Here is a 26608-nt window from a genome sequence, read left to right as displayed (position 1 = left end):
CAACAATAAACCAATTTGCTGTCATGTATTGAGCGTAGCACAGAAGAAGTCACAATTATTTTCAGTAACATAAATTTAAAACAGTCTTTATGAAAAAGAGACAATGCAAAGCAGTGCTAAAGACTCCCAAAGCTACACCTAATGGTGATGGATTTTGTCCTAAACTGTACGTGTACGAAGTTCAAATAACTACAGTTTATTTCATTTTTAATTAAAATTAGTTTCCTTTTTTTTTGTTTTAATCAAAACTTAATCAAATCCACATTTACTTATGAATGAAGGTTGTAATTCCAAACTCAGGACAGAACACTGAGGATTTTGATACTGTAGTATTCTACCATACTCATGCAAACTTAATTTAGAACCTAATTTACAACAAGGAGGGCTAACACAGTTTACACGAGAATTTTTTTCTCAAATATACTGAGCTTTTTGACATAGAAATTGTGACTCAGGAATGTTGTACCCATCTCCCCCATTACAACATCTTTCTATTTTCTGTAAAGCACTATTTTCTCCACAGCAAGACAACTGATAAACACCATACTTACAGAATCCAGACTAAACTTTTGTGTAGTTCTGGGTCAACAGATTCCAGATCAGAGAGCTGAATGGGTTTCCCCAGGAGCTGTTTATAGAAGGGAACTGTGAACCCCCCATTGATATAGTGTCCATGGAACACAGCCAAACCCATTATCCGACCAACAAAATGGAAATAAGACAAATGGTCCTGCAGGGAGGGAGGAGAGAATCAGGCAGCAGAAAGATGCTCTAACACTGACATCTCGTGGCTACATAAGTGTAAACCATCTGCAATCCTCTGGGCAAAAGGAAACACAATTTTTCCTCATAACATAGCCAAAAAGAGAAGCATTTAATGATTAAACACATCAAACAAGCATCTGCACTTTACCTAATAAATTGTATACGAGTACTTTAGACCTTGCAAACATAATTGCTGCTCCTTTTAGGGTTTACATCAATACCAGTAATGGGGAAGAAACCATCCAAACGACACAGCAGCTTACTAAGAAAGGGCAAGCAAGGCTTACAAGCCCCTACAGCCATGGAGCAGACACTGCACAGAATGCTGTGTTTGCACAATTACCTGCATTTAAAACGAAGAGTACTTTTACCTACCTCAGAATCAACATGCATTCCAGCCAGTACCAATGAGTCTCAAATGACACCCCAAAGAATTCAGTTACTTATCAAAGGAGGACTCCCCTCTCACGTTTTTTTTCATTTCTGTGCAAACCCTGCACCTCTGTACTATAGACTCATTAACACATTTCTACCCCACTTCACTGTCTGTTATGTTCTTGTCAGGAAAAAATCAGCTGTAACAATAAACTGTGAGGGACCGTCTTAAAGTACACATACTCAGAAGACAATACTTACAGGATTGATAGAGGAGTCTGGATTGATCTGCAGCATGTAAATATTATCTGTAGAGTACTGGAATAGTCCATAGTATGGATTCAACATTTCATGGCACAGTAAATACAACCATTCTCTGCCAAAAAAAGTGTTATTTTAGAAGAATGCAACTTCCACTTAAGTTTTAGACAACACAGTTATTGTGAATCATCAACATAATTATCGGTTTCTTATTTCAAATTACATCTTTTACTGCTTTCCATTTGCAGACTGAAGAGGGGCACTTAGGAACCTATGAAGTACCTTTTCCACCTTACAGGCAGCTTGCTTTTAGTTTATAACTAGTGAAGAAATTAACATGAATTAGCATAGCTAGTAAGTCATGAGACAATGCCATCAATGCCATCTCATTCCTTACCCATCCCCTAAGCACTGTCAGAGACATACTTAAGCAAATCAAGTCTGAACAAGACTCACTGAAACACACACACACACACAATTTTACAGCTAAAAAGTGTCAGACAAAGCTAAAATCTCACCTTGCTACTCCTCCATAATCCAGGCCTTCCTCGCCTCGAAATTTTACCATAAGCCTCTTTTTCAAATCCTTTGGCCTCATCTTCATTATCTGACGGTAGGATTCCTGTACGTGTGTATAAATATATATATGTATATATATTTAAACAGATTAGACATTTTATTTCTTTTCTATAATTAGCTCTACTAAGAAGCATTAGTATAATACATAGATTTTTTACTCAGCTACAGAAAACATTCTGTTAAAGGGCTAATCTAAAGCACATTCCAATGACAATGCTAATATTTGTTGGTAGAAAGTCCACAAAATGCTTAATTCCCTTTTGCTAGACAAAGGTACTTAAAAAGTAATCCAATCTAAGGAGAGTAGAATTCCCAATTAGAGTTACCTTTTACATGCCTACATACACAAGTGATAATAACAAGCAGATGCAATTCCTTTTAAGTTTTCAACTGCTGTTATTTCTAAATGAAAAAGAATGCTTAAATTTGTCAGAAAAGTCCATGTAACGTTACGTAATCTAGTTTTCCTCATGTAAGGTGAAAGGTTTTTCTTCAATTTAATCAGAGTTCTGATAACTCATATGATACCACCGGATCTGCCACTTCTCTCATTAAACAGACCTGAGCTAAATAAAACTGATCTTTTATTGTATTGAGTGACAAAAATTGATACTAGTAGTAAAAAGTCCATCAAATACCTCAAATATTTCCTCTCTGGATACTTCAATTCGGCAGTGACCTGCCTGTGGTTGCTGAAGGGAGAGCTCATGTCTAAGAACTTTCAACTTTTGTACCAAATCTCTTTCGTATCTCTGTGCAGGCAGCTCCTCGCCCTCTTCCAGGGACCCCTCATTTGGAGCTGGCAGTGGCTGCTGGCTGGGCTCTTTTAGCTGGCATTGATGGCTTTGATAGAAAAGAAAAATATTTATTTTGGAAGCATTACAATAAGGAAGATGTAGAAACAATACTGGAAAAATCTGATTAATAAAAGGCACTCTGTTACTGTGCAGCAACATCACCGAATGCTGACTGAAGAATAAATAAAAACTTACTGGTATTTCTCCCATATGGAGACAACTTCCATAAAAAGAGATCTCTAATGAAACAACAGCTTTATAAATGGAACCATCTGACGATTGCAGTGATTTTTTTTTCCAGTCCCACCCGAAGTTATGATGACACAGTAGAAAAGAACTACCCTACAATCATTGGAAGAGAAATATGTACTTGTCCCAGATAGATGAAGCTTCAAACGATTAACTATCCTCATCAGTCATGACTTTATTTGGGTTGAGGATCCATTTTATTTTTTAATCAAGAGATTCTGCAGTAGGCATCAAGCACAGACAAATCAGATCCAAGAAAAATTCTGAACTCAGGCACGACACATGCAATCAGGCATCTTCCAGGGTCAGTTCTGTAACACTGCAGCTGCTTTTGCATGATGCAGAGCTTGAATTTATTAAATCCTGCTAAACCTGAGCTGGCTGTGCACAGCACCAGGCAACCACACTCCAGCTGGCTTTATAGTCCCGTTGTCTGGAGCTCAAGGGAGCACAAAGCCAGCTCAGGTCTAGCAAGAGCTAGCACAGAACTAGAACTGCTAAGCCAGAGAGACACGAGCAGAGCAGTGTGGAACTGCCTGGCAGATCCCTGAGCCCACAACCCAGCACTTATAGAGCTGCATATCTTCTCCAACACAACTTGGTGCAGTTTTGTCAAACCAACTTAAAAGATCAGCATTGTGCAGAGATATGCAAGCCCTCCCTGGGGCATAATAAAAACAGTTTTGTGGAGTCTTTGTTTGAAGGTTATACAAAACTAGGGCTGACAACTAAACATTCAGACCCTGATTAGACCCACACAGAAAACCACTGCCTTGCATCTGTTGCCTAATACCATTACACAGTTGTTGTTGTTTTTTTCCAGCTCCTCATGACTCCCAGACTGTGGCTAAAATTGTACAAAAACAAATGGTTTAAGAATCCAAACTTGAGATGATTATTTATCAATGCAAGTTTCTTACTTCATGATGTGATGTAGTCGTGGATCTGTGAATTGGGTGGTTCTGTTGTTATGATCTACAAAATATATTCTTCCTGAAACTGTACTTCTAACTTCCCAACCTGGAGGCAGAGGTCCTAGTTCATCACAATTCACACTGTTAAGGTCTCTAAAGAGAAAAGTAAACAAAGTTAAAGCAGTCCCAAAAATAAGGTGGAGCCAACTACATTAAGAGGATCGGGAGGGGGACTGCATTTGGTTCTCAGTGATTCTAGGCTAGGAAAGTCTTGGGAAAGGAGCACACGTAGCTATTTTAATGTTGCTTTTTTAGAATCCTCAATCTAAGCAGTGCAATTTTGTAATCTGTCCTTGCAAGTCTTTAAATGTAACTTAAAGATGCAACATCATCATTTAGGCAGAGCTGCTAAAGGAGAGAGACCTTCTTTGAAGCAAAAAAATTCACAGGAAAAAAAAATCCCATTAACACTAATGCAAGCTATGGGCAGAAAACCTAAAAATTCAAGGCCTCTAAACCAACCACTGCCTCCAAATAAAAAGAGGTTAAGAAGCCAAGACAGCCAACACTAAGATCCCTTAACAAGTAAAAATTGCCTCTTAATTAAAGAGGCTAATTAAGCAAAGTTAGGAACTTAAGTATGAGAAATCGTGCACAGTAAGGCTTCGCTGACAAGTTCACCCCTTCATTCCTGTTGTCATTCTTTGTAAGCGCTGCTAAAGGCAATCACTCACTTTCAGGAGCACAATAGCATTTAAATTCAACACACAGGATGTATTTACACCTTGAGCATTTAAAATGCTTAAAAGCTACCTCATACAGTAAAAATACCAACAGTGGCAAGAAAAGGAAGGAGGGGAATCTGAAGAACTATTGTTTTGACAGAAAAGCTGCTAAGTGAGGTATTCTCCAGACAGTTGACATGGATTTATCTATCATGCAGGGTTGAAGACATCACTCTATATATTTCCTTACCGAAATCTAACAACCCAACATCAGAATAGGGGGATGAGAGACTTTAGAAAAGGTAGAACACTTTGTACATCAAAGGCTTCATTACTGTCAAGGGATGGTACAAGCCAGCATGGGGTACACAGGGAGACAGACAAGCCTTTGTTAGGCTCCTTAAAAGGAGATTATAGTTGTAACCATTTGTTTCAATCAGCTGTGCATCTGAAAGTGCTTTAGAGATCTGATGACATCAAGTTTTAACCTACATCTGTGCTAAATGCCAAGGTTATGTTTTTGCACTGTAACTCGGTGGTAAAGAACAGCCAACTTTACCTAAAGTAAGACAAATGACCTGTGAATTATGAGACACTGTTGGGTCACTTACATTGTTGGTCCCAAAAACCTGGCTAAAACTTCTAGCAAAATAAGCAGTAAAGTAATCCAGGATCACTGGAAGAAGAAACAAGGCTTTGGGCGTCCAAGCCTGATGTGAGTGACATAAAGAATGAGCACTGTCATTTCTTCTTCCAGCAACACCAGCTAATCTAACATCAGCTATTTTATCTCTCTCTAAACCTCATTTTTTTCATATCCTCCCATATACTCTGGTTATATCAACACTCTTGCCTACCCTACTGCATATTACTTTTCTAATATCCTGTATCACATTGGTCTAATATATAATGAACACAGCAGCTGAAGAGCTGCAAACTCTACAGAATTGGGCATGCAGGAAGCCCAGAGAAACAGCCCAGATTCAGAGCTCCTCAAGGAAGACAGACAGACCTTAGTCACAAAGACCTGGATTAACTGCAGGTTAAGTTTTAAAGAGGCTTTACTAAATTAATCATGTGGAGGATTCCAATTTCCTAGCTGCAAATCATTGGTCTGAAGCATAAAAACCCCACCACCACTTCAAGTTTAAAGACAAATAATCTCTGTTTCAGTTGTACAAGAATGGGCACTACTGTAGCAGAAATTACAAATTCAATACTCAGGAAGCAATGGTTTTAAGGAAGTAGTTATCTTTTTATTTTATTTGTGGTCCAAATTGTTTTTTGCACAAAAAAATCCTTGATTTAGAAATTCAATTTTACAAAAAAAACCCCAAACCAACAATGAAGTCACACTGACATTTTTGGAATTCCTAAAGGACTACATGCTTTTCTCCACTCATTTTACACAACTCACTGGTAGATAATTCTCTCATTTAAAAAGGCACCTCTAATGTTTGGCAAAAAGCTAACTGGAGAGATCCAAAATCATCCCTCTGCTCATATCTCTCCTTTAAATTTAGATAATCCACTTTATAGATTTTATTCTTAAAGAATTCACAGACTTTTGCTCCTGAAGGTTCATCTTACATCTGCATACACACAGAATCCCACCCCATGGCCCTGAGACTGTAACTATAAATACATACCTTGGTATCCTAGGGTCATGCCATGTGCTAACTCCAGTCTGTGTGTGCAAAAAGTAAACCTGGCCCTGTACCGTTGTTCTTTGTTCTGTCAAAATGGATGGAAGATTACTGTAAGGTACAAATCTAAAAAAAAACAACCTGAATAAACAGTTTGTTTGAAGCCAATAGTGTACATTGTCTTTGTGTCAGAGCTAGGAGAAAGAACTTGAGCCATCCCACCTGATCTCTCTCAGCATGGACTGCTTTGCCCTTAAACACAGTCCTCACAAGTTTCATTGACTACACAGCCCAACAATCCTTTCCAAATTCAAAAATCCAGCATGTTTCAGTTTGTATTTTTATTTTTAGATCTTGAGACATCTCAAGCCCCCAAACTGGATTTCTTTCCTCCTAGATTTGGCGTGCTCTTTTCCAAGCTTTAAATTCTCCTTAATCTTATCCTTCCTAATCTTCTGTACTACTGGCTTCTTTGCTTTTATATTTTCCTGATCTTTTCTCAAATGTGGGCTCAAACCTACACGATATGCCAAGGGGAAGGAAAAAATAGCATTACTGCTCTAGTTTAAAGAGCTCTTTACATTCGTTCTCCCTAGATACAATGCCAAGATTAGCAGTGAATTCTCTGTAACAGTAACATACCACAAACTCATGTTTAATTTACCATCAACCCCTCAGTGTATCCTGGAGTAGACAACTGCTAATTAGACAATCTCAAACCTGCAGCTGCACTGCATAGCTCCTTTCCCAAAATGCAGACCATTAGGTGCTCATGGATACTGCATGTCCTAACAGGTAAACCACATCTATATGGCAAAATGGGAGATTTTTTTCTCTGAAGTCTTTTGAAAACTTCAATTCAATGGTTCTGGAAAATGCTTACCATAGCCTTCAGGTAGGTCAGGAGACTGGTGACCATGTGGTCTGTTCTGAGGTGTCTGTACATGACCTCTGACTTCAGTAGTCCGAAGTCTCTGTGCCTGAAGCCTCTGATCTTGACTGGGAGACTCTACAAAGCGACAATTGCCTCCACCTGCAGCCCCCGTAGTGTCTGTGTAGGGTGCTGGTTCTTCCATAAAGCAGCTCAGTGGCCTCCCCGGTCCAGAATCTTCATAAACCGTTCTGAAAATGGGGAAACTTCAAGAGTTTCCATCACAGAAGTGAATGCAGAAATAACTGTTTTTCTCTCTCTCCCTACTACCTCAAGTAACTTTCAACCCAAGATGTGCCACTTTCTTTGCTGTTTATACACCAAATTTCTTAGCCAAACAAGAAGTGCCAGGAGTACTGGTAACAAACAATATCAAGTCTTAGTCAGTTCAGCTTATTTTCTTCAAGCAAGCATTCAGCTACAGCTTTACTGCCTGTTATGTGTTCCCAGAGAAGAGAATAGTCATTATATTCTTTCCACATATAAACTTGTTTTTCTAAGTGAGTGTAAAGAAAGGAATCCTTACCCTTCATTCTCCAAAAGCCCTCTACAGTCTACTACAGAACCTCCGGTGCCTATTCTGTCCCGTGTCTGTAAACTGACTGAAATAAAAAACAAACACAAGTTAATAACAATTGTTCCCTAAACAATAACCAAAACCAGGCAACCCACTCAGGATAAAATACTGAGGAACACTAAAACCATACAGTATGTACGAGAGGGCACCACTTACCCCAACTCCTTCCATAACCATAACACATAACTGATTTTTTTCAGAAGGGTGAAAAGATACCAGGGGCGTCACCATCACCATCAAAACTGAAGCTGGGTCTATTTCTGTACATAACAAATGTCAGGTCCTACCTGTGCATTTCATGAGGATTTGGGAAGGTTAGCCGGGAAGAAACTGCTCACCACTAGATGTCATCATTACGGTGAGAATTTGGATTTTGCTAAACATATTGATATACGCAGACTGAAAAGGTTTGGGTTTGGGGCAGGGCAAGGGGAGGCAGAGCAAAGTGGTGACAGAGGTTGTCTGCTGTAAAACCAGCACTGCCAGAACAGAGAAAATGTTGAAATAGTAAAAAATCAAGGATGGTATTAAAACAGCAATTTGCAACATTTCTTTTACCTTCCTTAGGTCCCTCTTATCCAAGTAACATTCTTCTAGCCTGTCATCTTGGTCCAAAAGCGATTAGTTTTACAGTAACATTCACCCTTCCAGAGCTGTGTGAGGAACCCTTCCAAATGCACTCCCTCTTTTTAATATTGCTTGCCATTATTAAATAAGAGCAAATAAACTCGTTTGTAGGAGTACAACAAAACAATTCACGTTATGTAACCTAATCCCATTAAAACCTGAAGAAACAACACAGAAAAGGCACAGAAGCAATGCCTATGGGTTTCTTTTTAATACATCATTTGCCCTTATAGCGTATTTATCTAAGAAGACAAATGTTTAACCAAGAGTATTCTTACCCACTATTTGGCCTCGCACAGCATCAGTATCTGTGGGATTTAGTTTGCATAGATCCAAACGCTGGTCTGCAAACAAGAACAGGAAACATCAACAAAACACCGAGGGGCTGGGACAGCACACTACTCACTACTCAGATACAAGGCACTGAAGTTCTTGACTGTGCCAGGCAGGAGCTGCTCTTACATCCTGTATCTTTTAGCCTGCTGATGGCATTGGAGAGGAGTCGGACACACCCCAGGAAGCCAGCTCCCTGTTTCTTGTGGATTTTTTTATGGTTCCATACGCTGATGGTTATGGAATCTGTCTTCCCAACATATCTAAAAAAAAACCAAAACACATTGGAAAAAAAAATTCACTTTACTCCACAGCATTTCTGCAGCACAAATTCTGATACATTGCAGTGCATTGATCACACTCCTTTTACATAAATACAGAAGTGCTTAAGCCCCAAATGGTGTTATTAATGAATAACTGCACTACAATTTTACACAGCACATTAAATTGATATTGCTGCAGCACAAATTAACCACCGACAGCCTCATTAAAACCTAAGCATCAAACTAATTGATGTAGAAAACTTTTTAAAAAATTCCTACTTCTAAGATTTTGCAGAAAAGGAATCACTACACGGAAAATCCGTTGTAAAAGCTGAACTGCACTGCTGCAGCAGAGCTCACCCCAAGCAGTGGTGCTCTGTACCTAACACACAGGTGTTTCCAAATTCAAACACCTAGAAGCAACAGAAGCAATCCTTTATTAGCAGGTTTATCAGATAGATTTATGGAATGTATACACACACACACATTTACTTATGAGCTACTGAACAACTCACAGATCATAATGCTGGTTCCATTTGGGGTCCAACGTGTTCTTCACAGTGTCAGTTGAGTGGCACTGACCTGACCCATCAACAACTATTTTTGCAAATGGGTCAGGAAGTCCTGTGGAAGGGAAAAGGGGCTGTTAAACTTAATACTTTTTGTTTTGTTTCTTCCCAGACAATGATATTGTGAATTTCTGCATGTTTTCTCCCCTCAAGAAAGGAAAGGTGCCATTATCCCAAAACCAAAAATAGAGAAAGGAGCTCCTAATTAAAGAACAAGGTACTTCTGCTCTACACATTTCTATCTGCCATAAATAGTAAAATAATTTAGGAAACAGGTTAAACATGCTTAATTTAACAGTGCTTGCATGGTCCATGCATACTGGTAAGTAAGCATTTTTATTCAATCCTTAACATCGAGACTGCAGCTCTGGGATACTTGACTTGCACCCTTGGCGTGTTCTGCAAGTACTTCCATTACAGATGGATGCTATTGGTAACCCACAGAAAGAACTGTGAGTAGCAGCCTGTCTGCAGTCTCATCAGCCAGACTTTCAACAAGAATTTGAGAGCCCCTGGTCTTTCCAACACCACAGCCTGCATCACCCAAACACCATTCAGAGCAATGTGTGTTTGTGTAGTAATGCAATGCCACTGCAAGCGTGGAACCACAGAACAAATTGCATACTAAAATGAGCCAGGACAGTAACGCACAAGCTATAGTTCAACTGATCAATTAAGAGCAGATAGTTATACAATTAAGGCATACTTACTGAAGAAATCTTTCTTTGCAAGATTCTTGGCACATAATACTGCAAAACAAAATACCAGATAAAGAAATCTTAAAAACAAATAAAGCCTTACAGCAATCATACCCCTTACAATACTACCTGACTATCTATCTTAAGATAAACCCAAATATTAAATACGAGCATCATTTTCTTTACCAGTGATTGGAACATGCACTTGGCTGGTTTGTTCTGCTGTTGCAAAGTACAGATTTGCTGAACGTCTCTTTGTGTCAAAGCCTCCTTGTTTTCTATACTCCATGCTTATGTGCTTAAGCAAGATTTTGCTGCTGCTGTTTCACCCATGTTACAATGAGGACTAAGGAGGTTTTGGACCAAGAATGTTTCTGGGGCTCCCGGAGGTGACCTCTGCACCAGATCCCATTGGACACTGTGCAGCCGCCTGCCCTTGGGGACATTAGTAAAGCCAACCCTTGGAGGCCTTGCTCTAACAGCCTCAACACCTCACCGATACAGAAGGGCTCTGTGATGAACATCACGTGGTCTCAGTCAGGAGCAAGTAGTCATACTGGGGAAAAAGAAAGCACCAAGATTTTTTCCTTTGGAAGGGCCACAATTGAGACATCATTTCCTGCTCTCCTATCCCATTCAATAACAGAGCGGTTCAAGCAAAAATTAGGTATTTTTAAGAAACAGCCTTTGAGGCTTCTCCACCATGTTCTATCCTTCAGCATGAGAACGAATACTCAGAAAAAACCCCAGATGGTCATTTCCTCCGGCACAGACACTCCTCATCTGTCTGGCCCTGCACTTCCAGTCACCCTGGGAGCATTTAAACACGCTAGCTCTCCACTGGGCACAGTGAAGATGTGTATAAATACACATTTATTTTGCTCTTCTGCTGGAATTCCACAGCGACAACCCATCAGCTAAAGTATCTAGCAGAATGAAAACTGCCTCACCTCACACGTCACGCCAGCAGAGCAGAGCCATCCCAGTTTAACACAGACGTTCACAGAAAAAATAGATATACACCAATCCTTTGGTTTTACTAGTAATTAAAGCAGCCATTCTAAAAATAGACAAAACTATTTTTAGAATGGATTAAAAATTATGTGCTTCTGAGATTGGTAAACTGCATATTCAGGGAAAGCTCCTCCTGAGCGTTTTAACCACTGACCAAAAAGGAGAAGTCTGCAGGACCACGGCAATTCAGTTTCAAGTAGAACAGGATGACACAATCAGTGTGCTGCTGTTCTGTGGAAGCACGACAGGGCAAAGCTTAATTTCCTCTTCCCGATGTGGGTGCTTTAGAGGAAAAAGCAGAAGAGCAGGCACCGAGCACAGGTAACATCAGAACTGTAATGTTCTAGCACTCGCCAAAACGAATGTTAAAGCTCCTCTGAGCGGTGGAGCTTCTCCTTTTTTAAATCAAATAACTCATACCACTTTCCAGCCCCAATTCTAAGAATATGTTATCAAGTTGGATAAGTATGCCATCTGTAACAATCTGCATATTGTCTGACTGTATAATTATCACATTTATTCTACACTTCAGGTGTGCTTTCCAGAGCTCACTGGCAGCCAGAGCTTCTAAAGCTGTTACCAAAGAGTTATATTTTTCAGTTAATTCTTTTCTCTCTGCCACAGGCTTTCAGTGTACAGCAGAGGAGCAAGGCTGCCAATTTTCTGGTTGCAGCCTATGAAACCTTCAATTTTGGGTTGCAGAAAACCATTGTTCTTTCTAGTAAGAACACTGGCACAACAGCGAGTAGCAGAAAAACTTTTGTAGAGCAGCTCCTAGGAGCAGGCTGCCCGAAAGAGACCTTTGGCTTTGCTCCACTATTTGCATATGAAACTCACTAAGGCAAAAATATTTTCAAGTACCCCATCACTTCAAAGCTATAAATTACTGAGTTCCAGTAAAGAAACAAGTGACAAAAGTCAGCAGTGGGATGCTTGGACATGAAATCACAGCAGCAGTGGGCACACGGCCCCCCCGGGATCCATAAAGCTGCTCCCAATTTGCTTCTTCAATGTTCAGCCTCCAGCAGGACCTCAGTGAGACTGCTCCGAGGTCTGGCTGCTGCCACCTCAGTCTGAAAGCACCAAACTCAGTTGGATTTACCTATGGAAGCTCAAAAGATTAACGTTACCCCAGCACGGCAGGTGGCTGCCCACAGATGAGGTGCAGGAAAAGGGATGGATGCTGGTCTGCAAACCAGCTGCTCTGCTGAGGCCTTGCACAAAACCCAGCATCCAGCCTTTGCAAAGTGCTTTTCCTTTCTTTCAAACAAAGCTTACAGCTCATCTGCAGGAGAAATCTGCTCATATTTATTGCAAAGTTACAAAAGGCACTAATTCTCCTGTCTCGGTCATTTGCATTCAGCCTTCTGAAAGCCAACCGACTTGTTCCAGCTTGACACACTGTTTGTTTATGCTGTGCTCCAGATTGCTATGCAGCACTCAAGAACTTCTTTTTATACTGCAGATCCCAAGCAACACTGAAGCAACGTCTTTACATCCCAATTATAATATTTATACAGAGATGGGAATGTTTTTTTAAGCACCTGACATTACTGAGATAATTTCAAAGGCCAAATTAGCCAGCTGGGTGAAGTATTAACGTGAAAGCATATTTGGCAGAAGGTGAAGAAAGGACGAGGCTCAGACAAAGTCAGGATTCACCCTGCGGATTCAGCGCAGCCCGGGGGAGGCGAGCGGTTCCAGCCAGCCCCCGGCTGCCCACCCGCTCCCAAAGCAGAAGTGAATCATCTGTAGGAGCTGCAGCAGGTGTAGGAAGGGAAGCACTGCCTGCACTAAGCCAGGCTGAACATTGCATCAGAAAGTTGCTGCTTCACCAGCGAGCGGCCTCTGGAGCGTGACCGGCCTTCCTGGGAAGGAGAGCCTGGGCAAGGAACCATTAAACATCCCCAGGTAAACAGAGCAACCTGCAAACCTGCTCAAAGGATAGCTGCCTGTCTGCAGGGCCATCTTGCACGCTGCTGTCTCTGCATCAACAATGCATTTACTCACATATATCATACCCCTTCCCTCAGCATAGTGCTAAGCTGCTGTAATTGTTTTCAGCTCTGCAAAACCTGGTAGATGAGTTCTGCGACACGCAAAGATTCAGCAGACACCAGTCTGTACCAATGCAAAGGAGCACCTGCACTAAGCACTGCATTTACTCACACTTTGCTCCATGCTCTGAGTTAAAGGTAAGCACCTCCTTGCTGAAATGGAGGATTTTCACATGTGGCTATGAGCTGAGCCAGCAGCAGCACTCACCTGAGCACTCAAGTTAATCTGGGAGACAAGGGCAACCAGCAGCACATCTGTGTCCTCCTTGGGAAAGGAGGAAGGTCGTGCCGAGGGATGCTGGCAAACCAACCTCTCAGCCATCTCTGGCCTTCCCTTTGATATTCCAGGTTAATCATTTGTGCTTGTGCAAACACGCTGCTAGATTCCAGGATATATTCATTTTACTTTCTGACAGAAGGTAAACACTAGGCCAGCAGGCTAATGACATAGAAAGGACTTTATTTAGTATTTACTTCTGAGCAGACCATCTTTAATCATGGAGATATGTAGCAAAAGCATCAAAAGCACCGCGAGCTGTTGGACCCTTCCATCCCGAGAAGGTCTGCGGAGAACTGCACAGAAAAATAATGGGCTTCAAATGCAGAAAATCTTCCACAAACAAACAAACATGTTCACACAAAAAAGAAAAAGCGTAAGCATCAGCAATTTACCTCATGCTGCTCTAACAGCCCAAAGCACCGCGGCCCACAGTTAAAACCTTTGCAGGATCTGTGATGGGAAATCACTTCCTGTCAGAATGCAGCCACACAATTTGTGTGGAAAGTGCTCTCCTCCCTCCCTTATCACCCCTCTTCTGTGCACATAACCTTAAAGGAGGATTCGCTGCAGATAAACGCCTGGTTTTATTCCTACTACTAGGCAACCCGTGAAGGTTTTTAAGTGCCTTGTTGTTTTTTTTTTTAAGTTGACAATCATTTATGTTTGATAGAGTACAAGAGCAAGTTTAATGGAAAAGGAAAGACGGCTAAAGGCAGTGAGTGTGTCAAAATGTGGCTCCTTTGCAGCAAACCACATCACTGAACTGAAAGATACCATTTTATTCACAAACTGAAGCTTAAACTGTCACCACAAAGGCCAAGGTTTCTATTCTAGTCCTTTTCTTGTTTGCTTTAAGAATACTTCTCGTCTTCCTCTGTCTGCTTCAGACTGCAACACATAAATCCACGGACTGCTTCAACTTTACAGTAAGTGAATCACAGCGGTGCTTAACACAGAAAAGAAACCAAACTGAAGTCTCACATCCACCAAAGAAACCCATTATCTGTACAGAACTTATTTTACACATCAATGTGTACCTCGGGTGACCTACATGAGTGCTGTCAGTGCCACGGTGCCAGGCAGACCTGCAGTCTGCCACAAACCAGACCCAAAGCCCAAGACCCTCAGACTTGGGGGCTGACATCACACCCCAACATTTGAAGACTGCCTGTACTGAAGCTGAAACCAAACTAAACTACAAGATTAAAGCAATGCTTCATTAGGAAACCTCAGTTCTCAAAGAGTTGCTGGATTCGATGCATGAAGCCTTTTTGTGGCCCTTTTGTGTAGGCTGCAGTGAGAATCAAAGCCTCTTTTCAAGGCATGCCTTCCTCGTGGGCTGGAACTTGGCTTCACGCAGCCAGTTGCAAACACTGGACAACTTTGAAGAGCTCTTCAAAAAACCACACACCCAGAAAAAGCCATTTTTATTAGTCCATTAACATGTCATTAAAGTATCCACTTTGCCAAGAATCAGAATTCCATCCTACCTAAGCATAAAGATGTCATACATGAGAGAGGAGTCCTCATGGTGCAAACAACAGCAAGCTGACAAAACTGAACAGTTTCATCTCCAATATTCCTAAGAATTACTCAAAATGAAAAAAAATCCTCCTGGGCACTGACCAGACATAGCTTTTCACAGCTTGCATGTATATAGGTCTGATTAAGCCCCCAGAAAATAAGTCATTAAAGAAAAAAACAGCGCAGGACTATTGGAAGAACAAACCCCATTAAATTCCCAGTAACTGAGACTGCATGCAGCACGACCAGTAAAGCAAGTCTTAGAATGAACTGAGATACAAACCTTGGAGAAACACTAAGAGTTATGGAATTAGCTGGAGAACTTTACGGGGATTAAATAAAAAGAAGAGATCAATAGGAAGCTGAATTAAAGCCCACGCTGAATCAGAGAAAGGCACACAAATTAGACAAGTAGAAATAAGCATATCCAATTATCTATATGCTAACTCTTTTTTCCCCTTTGTTCACCCATAACAAATGCCTGGTACAAAAGCTAACTCCCAGATTACATTTTTCATTAAATCCTATTATTGCATCAGTTTTCTTACAAGATTGCTATGCCTTCCTCTAGTGTGGGCCAAGAACTTTCTCATACTCAATGCAATCTCCTATGTTCTACTCAGATGTAAAACCCAAGTAACCCCAACTATTGTGGCATTTGTTACAGCTGTCCTCAGCCCAGCTCCAGACCTAAAGCAGAGGCCACCCAAGGGATTTCTTAAGCTCTTGTACAATGGGGCAAATTCCAGCTACACTTAATTGCCACCTCTTACTCAAACTAGTTCCAGGCCCTTTTAGTTGCTACAGTTGAAGGCAAACCTCTCAAAGTGAGTTTGGCACCTTCAGCTAACTACTTTTCTTGCCCCTATGGTGATATCTCAGTTGGAGGAAAAACAACCAGAGACACTGGGGCAAGAACAAGACAGTAATTCCGACATCAAGATGTGCCCTTGCAGCTCGGGCTTCCTTCATGGCCTTGGACCTTCTCCTGGAGGACAATCTAGCACCACATTCAAAGTACAACCATGTACTTTGAGAACTGGAAGTAAGAGCGAAGGAAGCTTCTGTCTGCTATCCTGTTTCAGAGCAGCTGGAAGACCTGTTCTCAAAAAACAGCCAGTAGGTTGCTGTTTAACCAGAGAAAACATTAACAGAACGTTAAGTTGTATATATATAACTACTCTATGGCTTTTAAAACTCAGTCCTCTACCACCAAGACTTCTCAAACTAAGTCAAGTTTTTTGCTTTGCTAAAGTGTCCACAAATGGTCTCCCAGCTCCCTGAAAACAGTCCACATGCTCAGGCTTCAGCTATGTTGTCAGCTTCTGCATACACCTGCAAGAAACAGAAGCACCTGGGAAGAACAAAAAATTCTCGTTAAAATAACATAAAATAATATTCTGATCTCAGGGTGAATTCAATCTCTTAGCTGACACAGCTAAATAAAACAATTTAAATTACAAAATTCCTACTGGAACTATAAAACAGCATTTCACGTTTACCCCACACTCGGTTGTGCAAGTTGTAGTTACTGGGAACAGCGCAGTTCTGCATTTCTTCCCTTCCACATCTCGTGTCTCCAGCCACACACTTGAATAATTTATGTTTTTGAGCAAAGAGTATTTATCAGGACAGGCTTATCTGCACGGCTTGCACATACTTGTGCTCACATTTTGAAACAGACACCAACATGCATTGTGCAAGATCACTGTTCTGAAGTTGAAAGCTTGCCACAAAGCTATGTGGCTCCATTTTCTTAAATTACATTTAAATAAAAACTGTGTTGAAGTCTTAATACTTTGCTTTTATAGTTACTCAAGTGCTGAAAAAGCATCTGGAAAAAAATTCCTAAAGCATGAAAAACACGTTCCTCCACCCACATGCACTCATAACTCAGATTCCAAACTGAATTTCACCAAGATGGCCAAAATACTCTGCACTTTTAACACTTGGAGTTTTCAAAGCACCTTTTTCAAAGCTGTGCAAGTACCTAAAGAGGACTGAACGCTCAACCAATGCTGCTCACAATAGGTGGAGCTGGGACCAAGCTCAAAGCAGCCCTGATCCCATCCCTCAGTAAACAACAGGTCTGCTCTACAAAGGCTGGCCAAGTCTCTGCAAATACAGAATTGTTCCTCTGGAAAGCACCGGGTGAACAACAGTGAATTACGCATCAAAGACAGGAGAAAAACCAACAACCAAAGTCTCTAGAAATGAGTCCAAAACTATGCTGGTTTTCATTACTGCCCGGGCAGAAATTGCCTTTTAACTGGTTGAGAACGAGAGCCCTGTGCAGCACAGGCTACTGCCAAGTCATCATTTCATTAGGTGTGTTTAATTTAATTTCTCTGATCTCCATTTTCCTAAGTCAAATGTATGAAGTGTTGAACACTAGATTTTCATTATCAAACAGAAGCTCGCAAGGACTCTCCCATGCAGTCAATCACCTGCTTACTAATTCAGTACATGAAAGTCTTTTCCAATAAGCATTCTGTACACTATAAAACACAGAAATTTAGATCCCCCTCTTCCCAGATATTCTCTGTGGGGCTACCCATACCATTAGCACAACTATATTTTTTATAAGCAGCTTGTGAGACTCCAGTTACGAGTACATTTACATTAGCAGCTTTTTTCCTCCCACAAAACACCATCCAATTAATGGACTTGGAGTTTTTACAAGACATTCATTTCCTAAGTGTGATAGGAAAAGCAGCACAACTGCTCTCTGCTCCTTTATTAAGGGGGGGAAAGCATAAAACAGAAGACCAAAACTAGAAGTAACACATTTGAGGATGTTTACCATGTGTCTAAAATTAGCCGAGGGACCTGACAACTATACCAATTAAAGCAGACCCAGCCTTGGGGTTCTGTCCACGGAGCAAAACATTTCTGGAATAATGATACGCACCAAACCCTGGGTCAGCTGTTACACCCCAGGCTACAGGGAACAACGATGACTGTATTTTCCAGGCCAGCATCACCTCCAGCTCTCTGCCCATACACATTGTCCCGCTTCAAACTATCTTCTTGTTGTGCAGGAGGAAGAGAAAAGCCTGCCTTTCCACTGCAGAACCAGTGAAAGCAGGAAGCACTGTGCTGAAAGTCTCCAGCCAAGAGCCATTCCAATAGGAACACTACACTTTCAACCTAAAACACATTTTCTGTTTCCAAAGTGTGGTTGGTATTTATAGTCCCTCATACACAGGTACCATCAGTACTTCAGCAGAACAATTTGAACACAAAGCACTGTTCCACGGGAGGAAAAATGAATACAATTTCACGCACACTTAATCTCAATTTTAAAACCTAGATTTGTTTTCGCAGACAGAGCCAATATTGAGCGTTTTTGATATCTTAGAGCAATTAAATAAGGTACAAAACCAACTCAATAGGAACCAAATTTTCCAATTAGGTTTATTTTAATAAACAGTACAAAAATTCACGTCTGGCTCTCATCAAACACTAAGCAGATTGCTCACAAGCTATAACACTGTTATTTCAAAAATGAATGGTGTTAAGTCATGTGTAAGTTGTAAACTACGTAAACTATTAGTCACGAACGTTCAGATGCGTCAGGAGAACAACTTCAGTTAATTCAGATGGAAACCTGTGAGCTGGGCTCTCCTCAAAGCACGACTGCTCGTGTCTGCATCCAAGTAAAGCTGCATGGGGAACCAGGGGAAGGCCGCGGGCACGAGAGCTGCTGCAGGGAGCCAGGACACTGCCAATGTTGAAATTAATTACCAGCAAAATGAACAGCAACAGAAGAATCTTTAAAGGTATTGAAAATAAACAAATTTTGCTAGCTATTTGTAGTGCTTTTAGGTCTCAAACATGACCACCACGGCTAAACTATTCAGGAATCCACTTTGCTTCACTCTTCCTGAAACATCAGAGTGAAGAATTAGCAGTATAGAATTTTGGCAGAAAAATAAGCTTAACCCACATAATACTGCTGCACCGAAAGAACAAACCTCAGGAAAAAACTATGCAGCGGGTGTACACTGCTTTTCTAAAACTCAGGCTCATTTTGTGTGCCTCCAATAACTCTTGCAATGAGCAGTTGATAGAAATCTTCTGCCAAGAGCAGTCCGTACCGAGCGCCGCTCCCTCCGCACCTTCAGTAACTGTTACCAGAACGAACTCTGAGGGATAGCGGATGCCTTCTCAATAGAAACAGTCAATATCCGTGTTTTTTGTTTTTGTTTTTGTAAGGAAATGCAAAGCACTCTTTATATTTATACCAAGAGAGGCATCGGCGCTGCATCGCGGCTTCAAACCCGCACACCTCAGGTAACAAACGACTTACCAGCTTCCCCTAACTTCTAACGCATATAGTTTCTTTCTGTGCTCACATTTTAACAGAGGTATGCTGAGTGCTTTTTGGCATGTTTGGAAAGAAAGATAAAGAGTCTCAAGCGTTACGTAAAGCTTTTCAAAGCTACAGGCCCCACCGCCAAAGGGACCGCTTCGTGCCCTTGCAGCTTCGCCTTCCAACAGCAGATCTGCTGTTAGATTTGTGGTAAGCATGATAACAACCAGATGAGATGGAGGAGCCCTTTCTGAACTGACCCAAGAGTGAGCTCGGATTTAAAACCAGGACGCTGAAAGTCAATACCCAGTGAAGAGTTAACAGCGTGCAAAGGCTGTGAGCAATGAGTTCATTTTGTTCTGGGCTACTTAGCAAAGGGACAGCCGAAAATTGAACCAACTGGAACTCATTCAGAAGAACTTCTTCCTTCCCGTGGCTCCCCGGGCTGTAGTTATCAACCCGAGGATAGCACGCACGCGGATCATCAAGACTGAGCTGGTGCTCAAAAGAAGTGGCACAGCCTAACGGCCTGTGATAAATGATGTTTTGATCATAACTCGGACCTTGGTGCTGGGTCATAAACCATCCTCTTATCTTGTGGGAAAAAAACTGCAGGATTTGCCCAAGACAGACAGAATTCAAGCATTCTGACTCCTCTCTTTGATGATAACCTCATTACCAGCTCTTTAACACGTACAGCCAGCAGTTCTAACCTCAATTCTTTCACCAGTTTCAGATGCTGTCAATACAAACCAAACAACATAGAGCACTGAAGTGGGAAGACTGCATTTATTTTAAAGTGCTCTGTTGAGAAAAGCTATTACTGCAAAAAACGCACCAGATTAGTTCAAAACACCTCTTGGATACTTTGCTGTAGGAAATCCATACTAGAAAAAAATGAAGTGAGCACTTTTATTCATTACACACAACTGACACTGCATGCCATGAACGAAGCAGGCATCCCATGAGCCCCATGCAATGCCCTCCCAGCCCCTCTCTTTGCTTCATTCACAGCTCACATTCAAATCACAACCATCAAGCCTCAGAAGATTAAAGAGGCACGCACAAAAACCTAGAAAAAAGTTATCAAATGTCCAGGTGAGATTTCCAAGTAATTTAAGCTGATTATTTAAGTGCTTAGTTACAAGAAAGGAAAAATAATTCCAGTAACTTAAACACAAGTGACAACAAAGGTGCAAAGTTTAAATGCAGGAAAAGGAAAGAAACTCTTTTCTTTGCTCAAGTTAAATTCTTGGCACTGCTTCCAATTTTGAAGAAGGTACATTGGCTGTTTTAGTGGTATTAGCTCCTGGAAAAAGTGAACTCTAAAATCTTAGTTTGTTTTCTAAATTATTCAGTCTGTTATAATCCCTTTCAACATCCATCCAAGATGCCACAAAACGCCCTTTACTTTTTTCCTGCATTTTGTCGTTTGTTTAGAGAGCTCAGCTTTAACCCTTCTTGTTCACAAACACAAAAACACAGTGAGTCCCAGAGCCACGGCTGTGCCTGCCCCAGCTCACAGAGGGCACCAGCACTCAGCTGAGCAGTGGCATGGGCTGCCAGGGCCGCATGGGGACAGACAGCAGGAGGTGACAGCAGCAGCAGCTGTGTGAGGAGGGAGGGGGGACAGCAACAAGGAAACTGTGGAAGAGGGGGAAAGGAAGAGGATGGGACAGAAGTCAGGCTTGTTCCATAAAAAGACTGTAATTACAGGGATATAAATAGCTTACTGAAGCCAAATTTTCCTTCATTCACCTACTTTTGCTGTATTAACCTTAATATAGAATCACTGTTTTGTTCTGTATGACACATCTGTACGTCGCAGGAAACCTTGGATTGTAATGCACTTGCCTAGGAATTAGTATAAAAGCTTTTCTATGCAGAAAAAACAAAGATCTGATTTAACAATGAGTCGTATCCAGAAATTATAATAGGAGACGAGAACAATGTATAAGAGACTTCTTTGTGTTGCTGTCAGCCCTGTCCACAAGAAGCACACATGCACACTCAAAGAGACCAAACCACCTATTAGTCACCCAGTGGTAATTCCCTACAAGCATTTTGGATGGACGAACCAAACTCCAGCAGTTCTCATCTGATTTCCAGGCAAGGAGACAAGCTTCCCAGTACCAGCAGGCACGTGACAGCACTCTGCCCGAGGAAATGTGGGTCAGTAAGCACGTACCCGACTGCTGGGGTTGCAGGCTCTCCAGAGACTGGCAGCAGTGTGACACGGAGCACCGGGCTGTCTGCAGGCACACAGTGCACGTGCTTGATTTCCATGCTCACACCACGAGTCATCCCTAGCAGATCTCCACAGCCCGGCACACGTCCAGCAAAAAGCTCTGCGTCTTACTGCCACGCTGAACAGCACTGAAAATGTTAAACTGATTTAGAAGGCTGACAGACACATCACGAAACAGCAGCCATTAGAAAGAAACGTCTTCCTTCAAAAATAATTAATCACCCATTGTGTTTGAGTAGAAACATCCCGAGCTAGCAGGCGGGTGCTCCGCTCAGCTGAGCGGCAGCAAGATGGACAATCACATTCTGCTGCTTCCGAGCTGCAAGCAATGCTCTCAGCCAGAGCTGGTGCTGGTGGTACCCCACCCCCAGAACCTCTTTTTGTCCCAAGAAATGGTTGAGCTGGATGTGGTTAACCAATAACTTCACGCAGCACGTTAGCGAGCCCTCCTGCCAAACGGCATTTCCAATCGGTATCAAAGTTCAGCAGATCCACGTTGCATCAATGTCATCTCTCTGTTGCACAAGCAAAGTGAGCTTCTTCACTTCAGGTATTTTAAAGAGAATGTGTAACTCTTGTGTGAGCCATGGAGGCACAAAACTGTGCGAGCTGAATAGCACCAAACAAGATTTCATGAAAATAAGGCTTTTATTCAGAATAAAGGCGTATCAGCCTATGTGTTACTCCCTTGTTCTAATTATATAGGACAGAATCTATTTAAACTGCCAAGTTAATGACTTCAAATTTGATCAATAGTCTCTATTTATTCAGCCCAGCACCACTGACAGTCATCGGGGATGAACAGCAAAACAAACAGCCTGGCTGGGGTAAATCCATGGCCGAGGTGGGGCAAGTAAGAAAAAGCAATCCACAACAGCAAATATCCTTTGCTTTAGCTGGAGGTGGGAAGGGAAGGCTCTTCCCTCTGAACACATAGAGACAGCCTGATCCCTTTGTGGCCATTCGACATTTATCCATATTATTCTGCTAATGACTGAGCAGTGAGCTAGGAGCTCAAGCATAACTAACATCACGGACACAGAACAAATCCACGCCTTATCCTGTACCATCTAGCCACGTTGAATATTTCACATTTGTTTTCAGATTAAGCCATGGTAGCACATGACAACAAGAGGAGAGCAGTAAGCCTTCGGAGCGCACACACGCAGGAACGCTCCTCACTGTCACTGTACCCAGTGCTGAAGGAAATTTGCTTTGGAGCAGCATCGAGAAAGGCCGGAACCAGCGCCTTGAAAGCACGATGACAAATGTCCTTGACTAAATCTCCTGCCAAAAGATGCTAGGAATGTTTTAGTTACAGACTAGCTTCAGAGAGCAAAATAAAAATAGAGTTTAGAATGAAAACAGATAGCACAGAGCATGCACATAGCGTTCTAGCAAAGATGTCTTGACATTAAAAAGAAAAGCCTTGCAAATTCAGTTTCTCGACAGTGGCTTAACAGCAACGTACGTGGAGACACTCTGCCAATTTTTAAAGAATACCTTTTAAACTATTCAATAAAGGAAACTCCCTCGCTGATCCCAACCTGAATCCACGGGCTGCAATCACGATGGAAGCGTTTCACTGCATGACTCTGAGCAGGATGTTTACAATTTTCACAGGGCTATACTTTCATCACTTTGTCTGCAGCAGGGCTCGTACAAAACATCAGTGTCCATTACATCAATAAATGATAAACCACTGCTGCTGAGATACCTTGATCAAAGGTCTTATATAAGTAAGATGGAGCACGGATGAAAAGATGCCATGTCCTCTGCGCGCGCCTTTCATACCCCGACACGATTCCCCTCCAGTGACAACACTCAGTTGCCAGATCACACACCGAGAAAACAAGAAGTTCTCCTGAACAAAATGTTCTCCTCCAACAGCTACATAAACACAACCGAAGTCTAAAATGTAATGCTTAGAAAAACAACACGTAGAGGCAGTCAGTTCTGTCCAAGCCTACCAAGTCTGCTCTCCATTTTGAATTGATTAAATAGATTCAATACATTACATTTCGCATGGATGGTTAGCGGTGCTAATACTCTAGATAAAATGAAATGCTCTGTGAGGAACGCTCTCACTAGATGCATTACTTGCTCTCACAGTAATTTAGTATAACAGGGCCCAGCAATTTCACTGAACAGGATTACAAAAGCCATCTCTTCACAGTTCGTGACACAGAAGCTCCTAGAAATACCTATTTCTTCGCTAGGGACTCAACACAGGGAATGCAGATGGAGACAAACTGATGCTTTGCTGGTGGAAACTGTGCAACAACATTTACACATTTTTATTAAGGAGGTGATTCCTATTTATCAAGGAGTCAAGATATTAAATGCAAACCTTTATTTCCATTCATATCACTAACACAACTCGCACACCAGGAATCTGATACTGTCTGGGCGCTGAATGACAAACTGCTAGAGAGAAACAAAGGACAGCAAAATTTAATAAACAATTTTCATAAGAAAAACCTATAAACAATATTCCTCTTCCTTGCTAAAATAAGCTACGTGGCATTAATTTGAAGTGATAGCACTGTTCTTTTAATTAAAAAACGCCAGTAGGAGGTTGATGCATTGTCTGATGTTCACAGGATGCATATGGATCTCTGTGCAAGGAATTAACACAGTTTCAACCGGGTTAAAAAGCAAAACCAAAACCCTAAGTCAAAACAAAAGTATGCAAGGGGTTATTACAAGTGATTGATAATGACATCTGGATGCTTCTCTCAGAGAATATCATGCTCTAAGAAACAAACAAAATAGAAAGAGACAACGCTCACACTGGTTGCTCAATTACAAGATAAATGAATGAAGATCAACTCAGTGTAGGTAAGTGACAGACTTGACACACACGTGTCCTTCCTGTCCCACCCCAAAGCTGCTCTCCCACTCCTGGTGACTCCCTCCAGATCTTCAGAATGAAGACCCGAAAATTATTTAGAGGAGAATGACAGGTGCGATGCCCTTTGCAGCCTCATTATAACTCCTTCCAGTCTGGAAAGAAGCTTAAGCTTGTCTCCTAATTTCATTCATCAGTCTGATGGAGGAGACAGCAGAGCCCCGGCTCTGAGATGCACGGACAGCTTGGCGTGCCAGGTTTCACTGCTGAACTGAGGAACCACCAACAGCTCAGGAAACAGACAAGTATCAGCCTTCTCATCTAGAAGAAATCCCCACAGAAATTTTTGCTGTGTCCTTTTCATCTATTTTCATCTATGCTACAATTCTTCGCTGCTATCATTAAATAAAAGAAGAAAGAAAAGCTCTACAGCTCCACAGAGGCATCTGGAAGCACGGCTGTCTGAACAACTGGCAGCTGCTCTGCAGCACAGAAGCACCCCAGGAACAAGCGGGGCATTTTGGTTTTTCTTGCTTGAGTGACTATGTGAGAGAAACCACTTCATCCCAACGCTGCCAACATATTTACCCACCGGCCCTACAATGACTATTGCAGTCACGTTTATGCTACCAGCACCATCTCGAGCATCACAGATTAATCTGATTCCTTCTGGTGTCTCGAAGTCTGCTTTCTCTAGGCACGTGTGTATGATTTACATCCTGAGGCGATGATAAAAAAAAAAAGGGAAACTGCTACTATTTTTCAGCTTGGCTTTATTTCCTTTGCTCCCCCTCTTCTGTCAAAAATAGTTCTCATCTATGCCCTGGTTCAGTTTGGAAGTAGCACACGCAGACTTGATAAGCATCCTGCGAAGGAAATGCCTTGAATTGCAGACTACTTACGGCACATTTTCCCAAGCAACTTTTTATAAACCCCATTTGATGGGCGCTTCGCTAATTCCTACTAAAGTTTATCTAAACATTATTTGTAGACAACTCCAATTACTGCTGTGATTGAACAACAACAAAACTCACTTGTGACCAAGAGGTAGCCAAGCTGTTGGGTTACACAGAAGCAGGATTTATTCTGTTACCAAAAGGACTTTTCTAATTCCTAGAAGGTATTTAATTTTAATTGAAGAATGTAACACGTGAAAAACACCCATGTCCATGGGCTTCTTTTGTTCACCTGAGTCTTGCCCCAGCCCAGGAAAATGCACTGCTAAGGCAGCCTGGTGGCAGCAGCACTGCTGCAATGCACTGCACTACCTGTGCAGCAGGCAGGGCTGGCTGCCAGCAGCTGCATACCTGTGCTGCAGCCAGGTATTTATCGGCCTGCGGCAGCTGCAGCTAATTTATAGGGACTGGGAAAAAAAGTCTGTTAACATTCTGCTCCCTAAAAATGTTGGAAAGGTGAATATTACAGTACGTAATGAATTGTGGGCACCTTTTAGAAACAAATTTACCTTGGTTGCATCACACAACCACCCAGCTGAACAAAGCCATGAAGGTTTGCAGTCGCACTCTTGTGCACAGTGGGCCCACGATGCTTCAGACAGCTCTGCTCCCTGCCAGCACCTGCAGCTCCACGGCTCCTCCTGCAGCTTAACCACAGCGTATCTCAGTGCTCATCGGTAAAACGGAGGGAACCCAACAGAAATATTTTCTTCTTCAGTCAAAATATTTTAGGAATAGGTTAAATCGCCAGTTCCTACAGCAGAAAAACTCATCATATATGAAAGAAATAATTTGGTTTTGTTTTGGCCACCAAGCCATTTGTGTTCCCTCTGGTCTGCTGGTTAACAGGGAATTAACACACATGATATCATAACGTGCCCATTGCAGTACTTAGCTTGACACGTTCCTCTCTTGGTCACTTTAAAGAAAGTTGTAAGAGATATTGCTTGTACTTTCTACTGCTATAATAATACCAAAGTAAATATTTCAAGATACTGTCTGAGTTATTCTTTCAAAGGCTGACAGCTTACACTGACCTGCTCCCAGTTCTGAT

At 41.7% G+C, this 26608-nt stretch overlaps 3 protein-coding genes across 7 annotated transcripts in view; 1 reads left to right on the top strand and 2 right to left on the bottom strand.

Moving 5' to 3' along the window:
• Positions 1-26608, top strand: part of TMEM11 (transmembrane protein 11) — a 377196-nt gene that overhangs the window by 132558 nt on the left and 218030 nt on the right. The gene's annotated exons all lie outside the window — the stretch shown is intronic.
• Positions 1-26608, bottom strand: part of PTCD1 (pentatricopeptide repeat domain 1) — a 155338-nt gene that overhangs the window by 51838 nt on the left and 76892 nt on the right. The window lies entirely within an intron of this gene.
• The window catches only part of SMURF1 (SMAD specific E3 ubiquitin protein ligase 1), a 41494-nt gene that overhangs the window by 7850 nt on the left and 7036 nt on the right, over positions 1-26608 (bottom strand). For 2 of the 5 annotated variants that reach the window (XM_065732826.1, XM_065732827.1), the window contains exons 2-13: positions 10322-10360; positions 9558-9666; positions 8909-9042; positions 8725-8790; positions 7769-7844; positions 7195-7448; positions 6315-6399; positions 3947-4093; positions 2619-2823; positions 1920-2023; positions 1402-1516; positions 552-730 (exon numbers count right to left, since the gene is read on the bottom strand). In XM_065732826.1, the coding sequence (XP_065588898.1) occupies positions 552-730; positions 1402-1516; positions 1920-2023; positions 2619-2823; positions 3947-4093; positions 6315-6399; positions 7195-7448; positions 7769-7844; positions 8725-8790; positions 8909-9042; positions 9558-9666; positions 10322-10360 (1513 nt within the window). Of the gene's footprint in view, positions 1-551; positions 731-1401; positions 1517-1919; positions 2024-2618; positions 2824-3946; positions 4094-6314; positions 6400-7194; positions 7449-7768; positions 7845-8724; positions 8791-8908; positions 9043-9557; positions 9667-10321; positions 10422-26608 lie in introns of those variants that run through there. The other 3 variants (XM_065732828.1, XM_065732829.1, XM_065732825.1) reach the window with 2 other exon arrangements.

This window comes from Cyrtonyx montezumae, unplaced genomic scaffold (assembly GCF_038088225.1).
Source record: "Cyrtonyx montezumae isolate F1298 unplaced genomic scaffold, pur_monq_1.0 scaffold_16, whole genome shotgun sequence".
Classification (NCBI taxonomy): Eukaryota; Metazoa; Chordata; class Aves; order Galliformes; family Odontophoridae; genus Cyrtonyx; species Cyrtonyx montezumae.
This window is presented reverse-complemented; position numbering and strand designations above follow the sequence as displayed.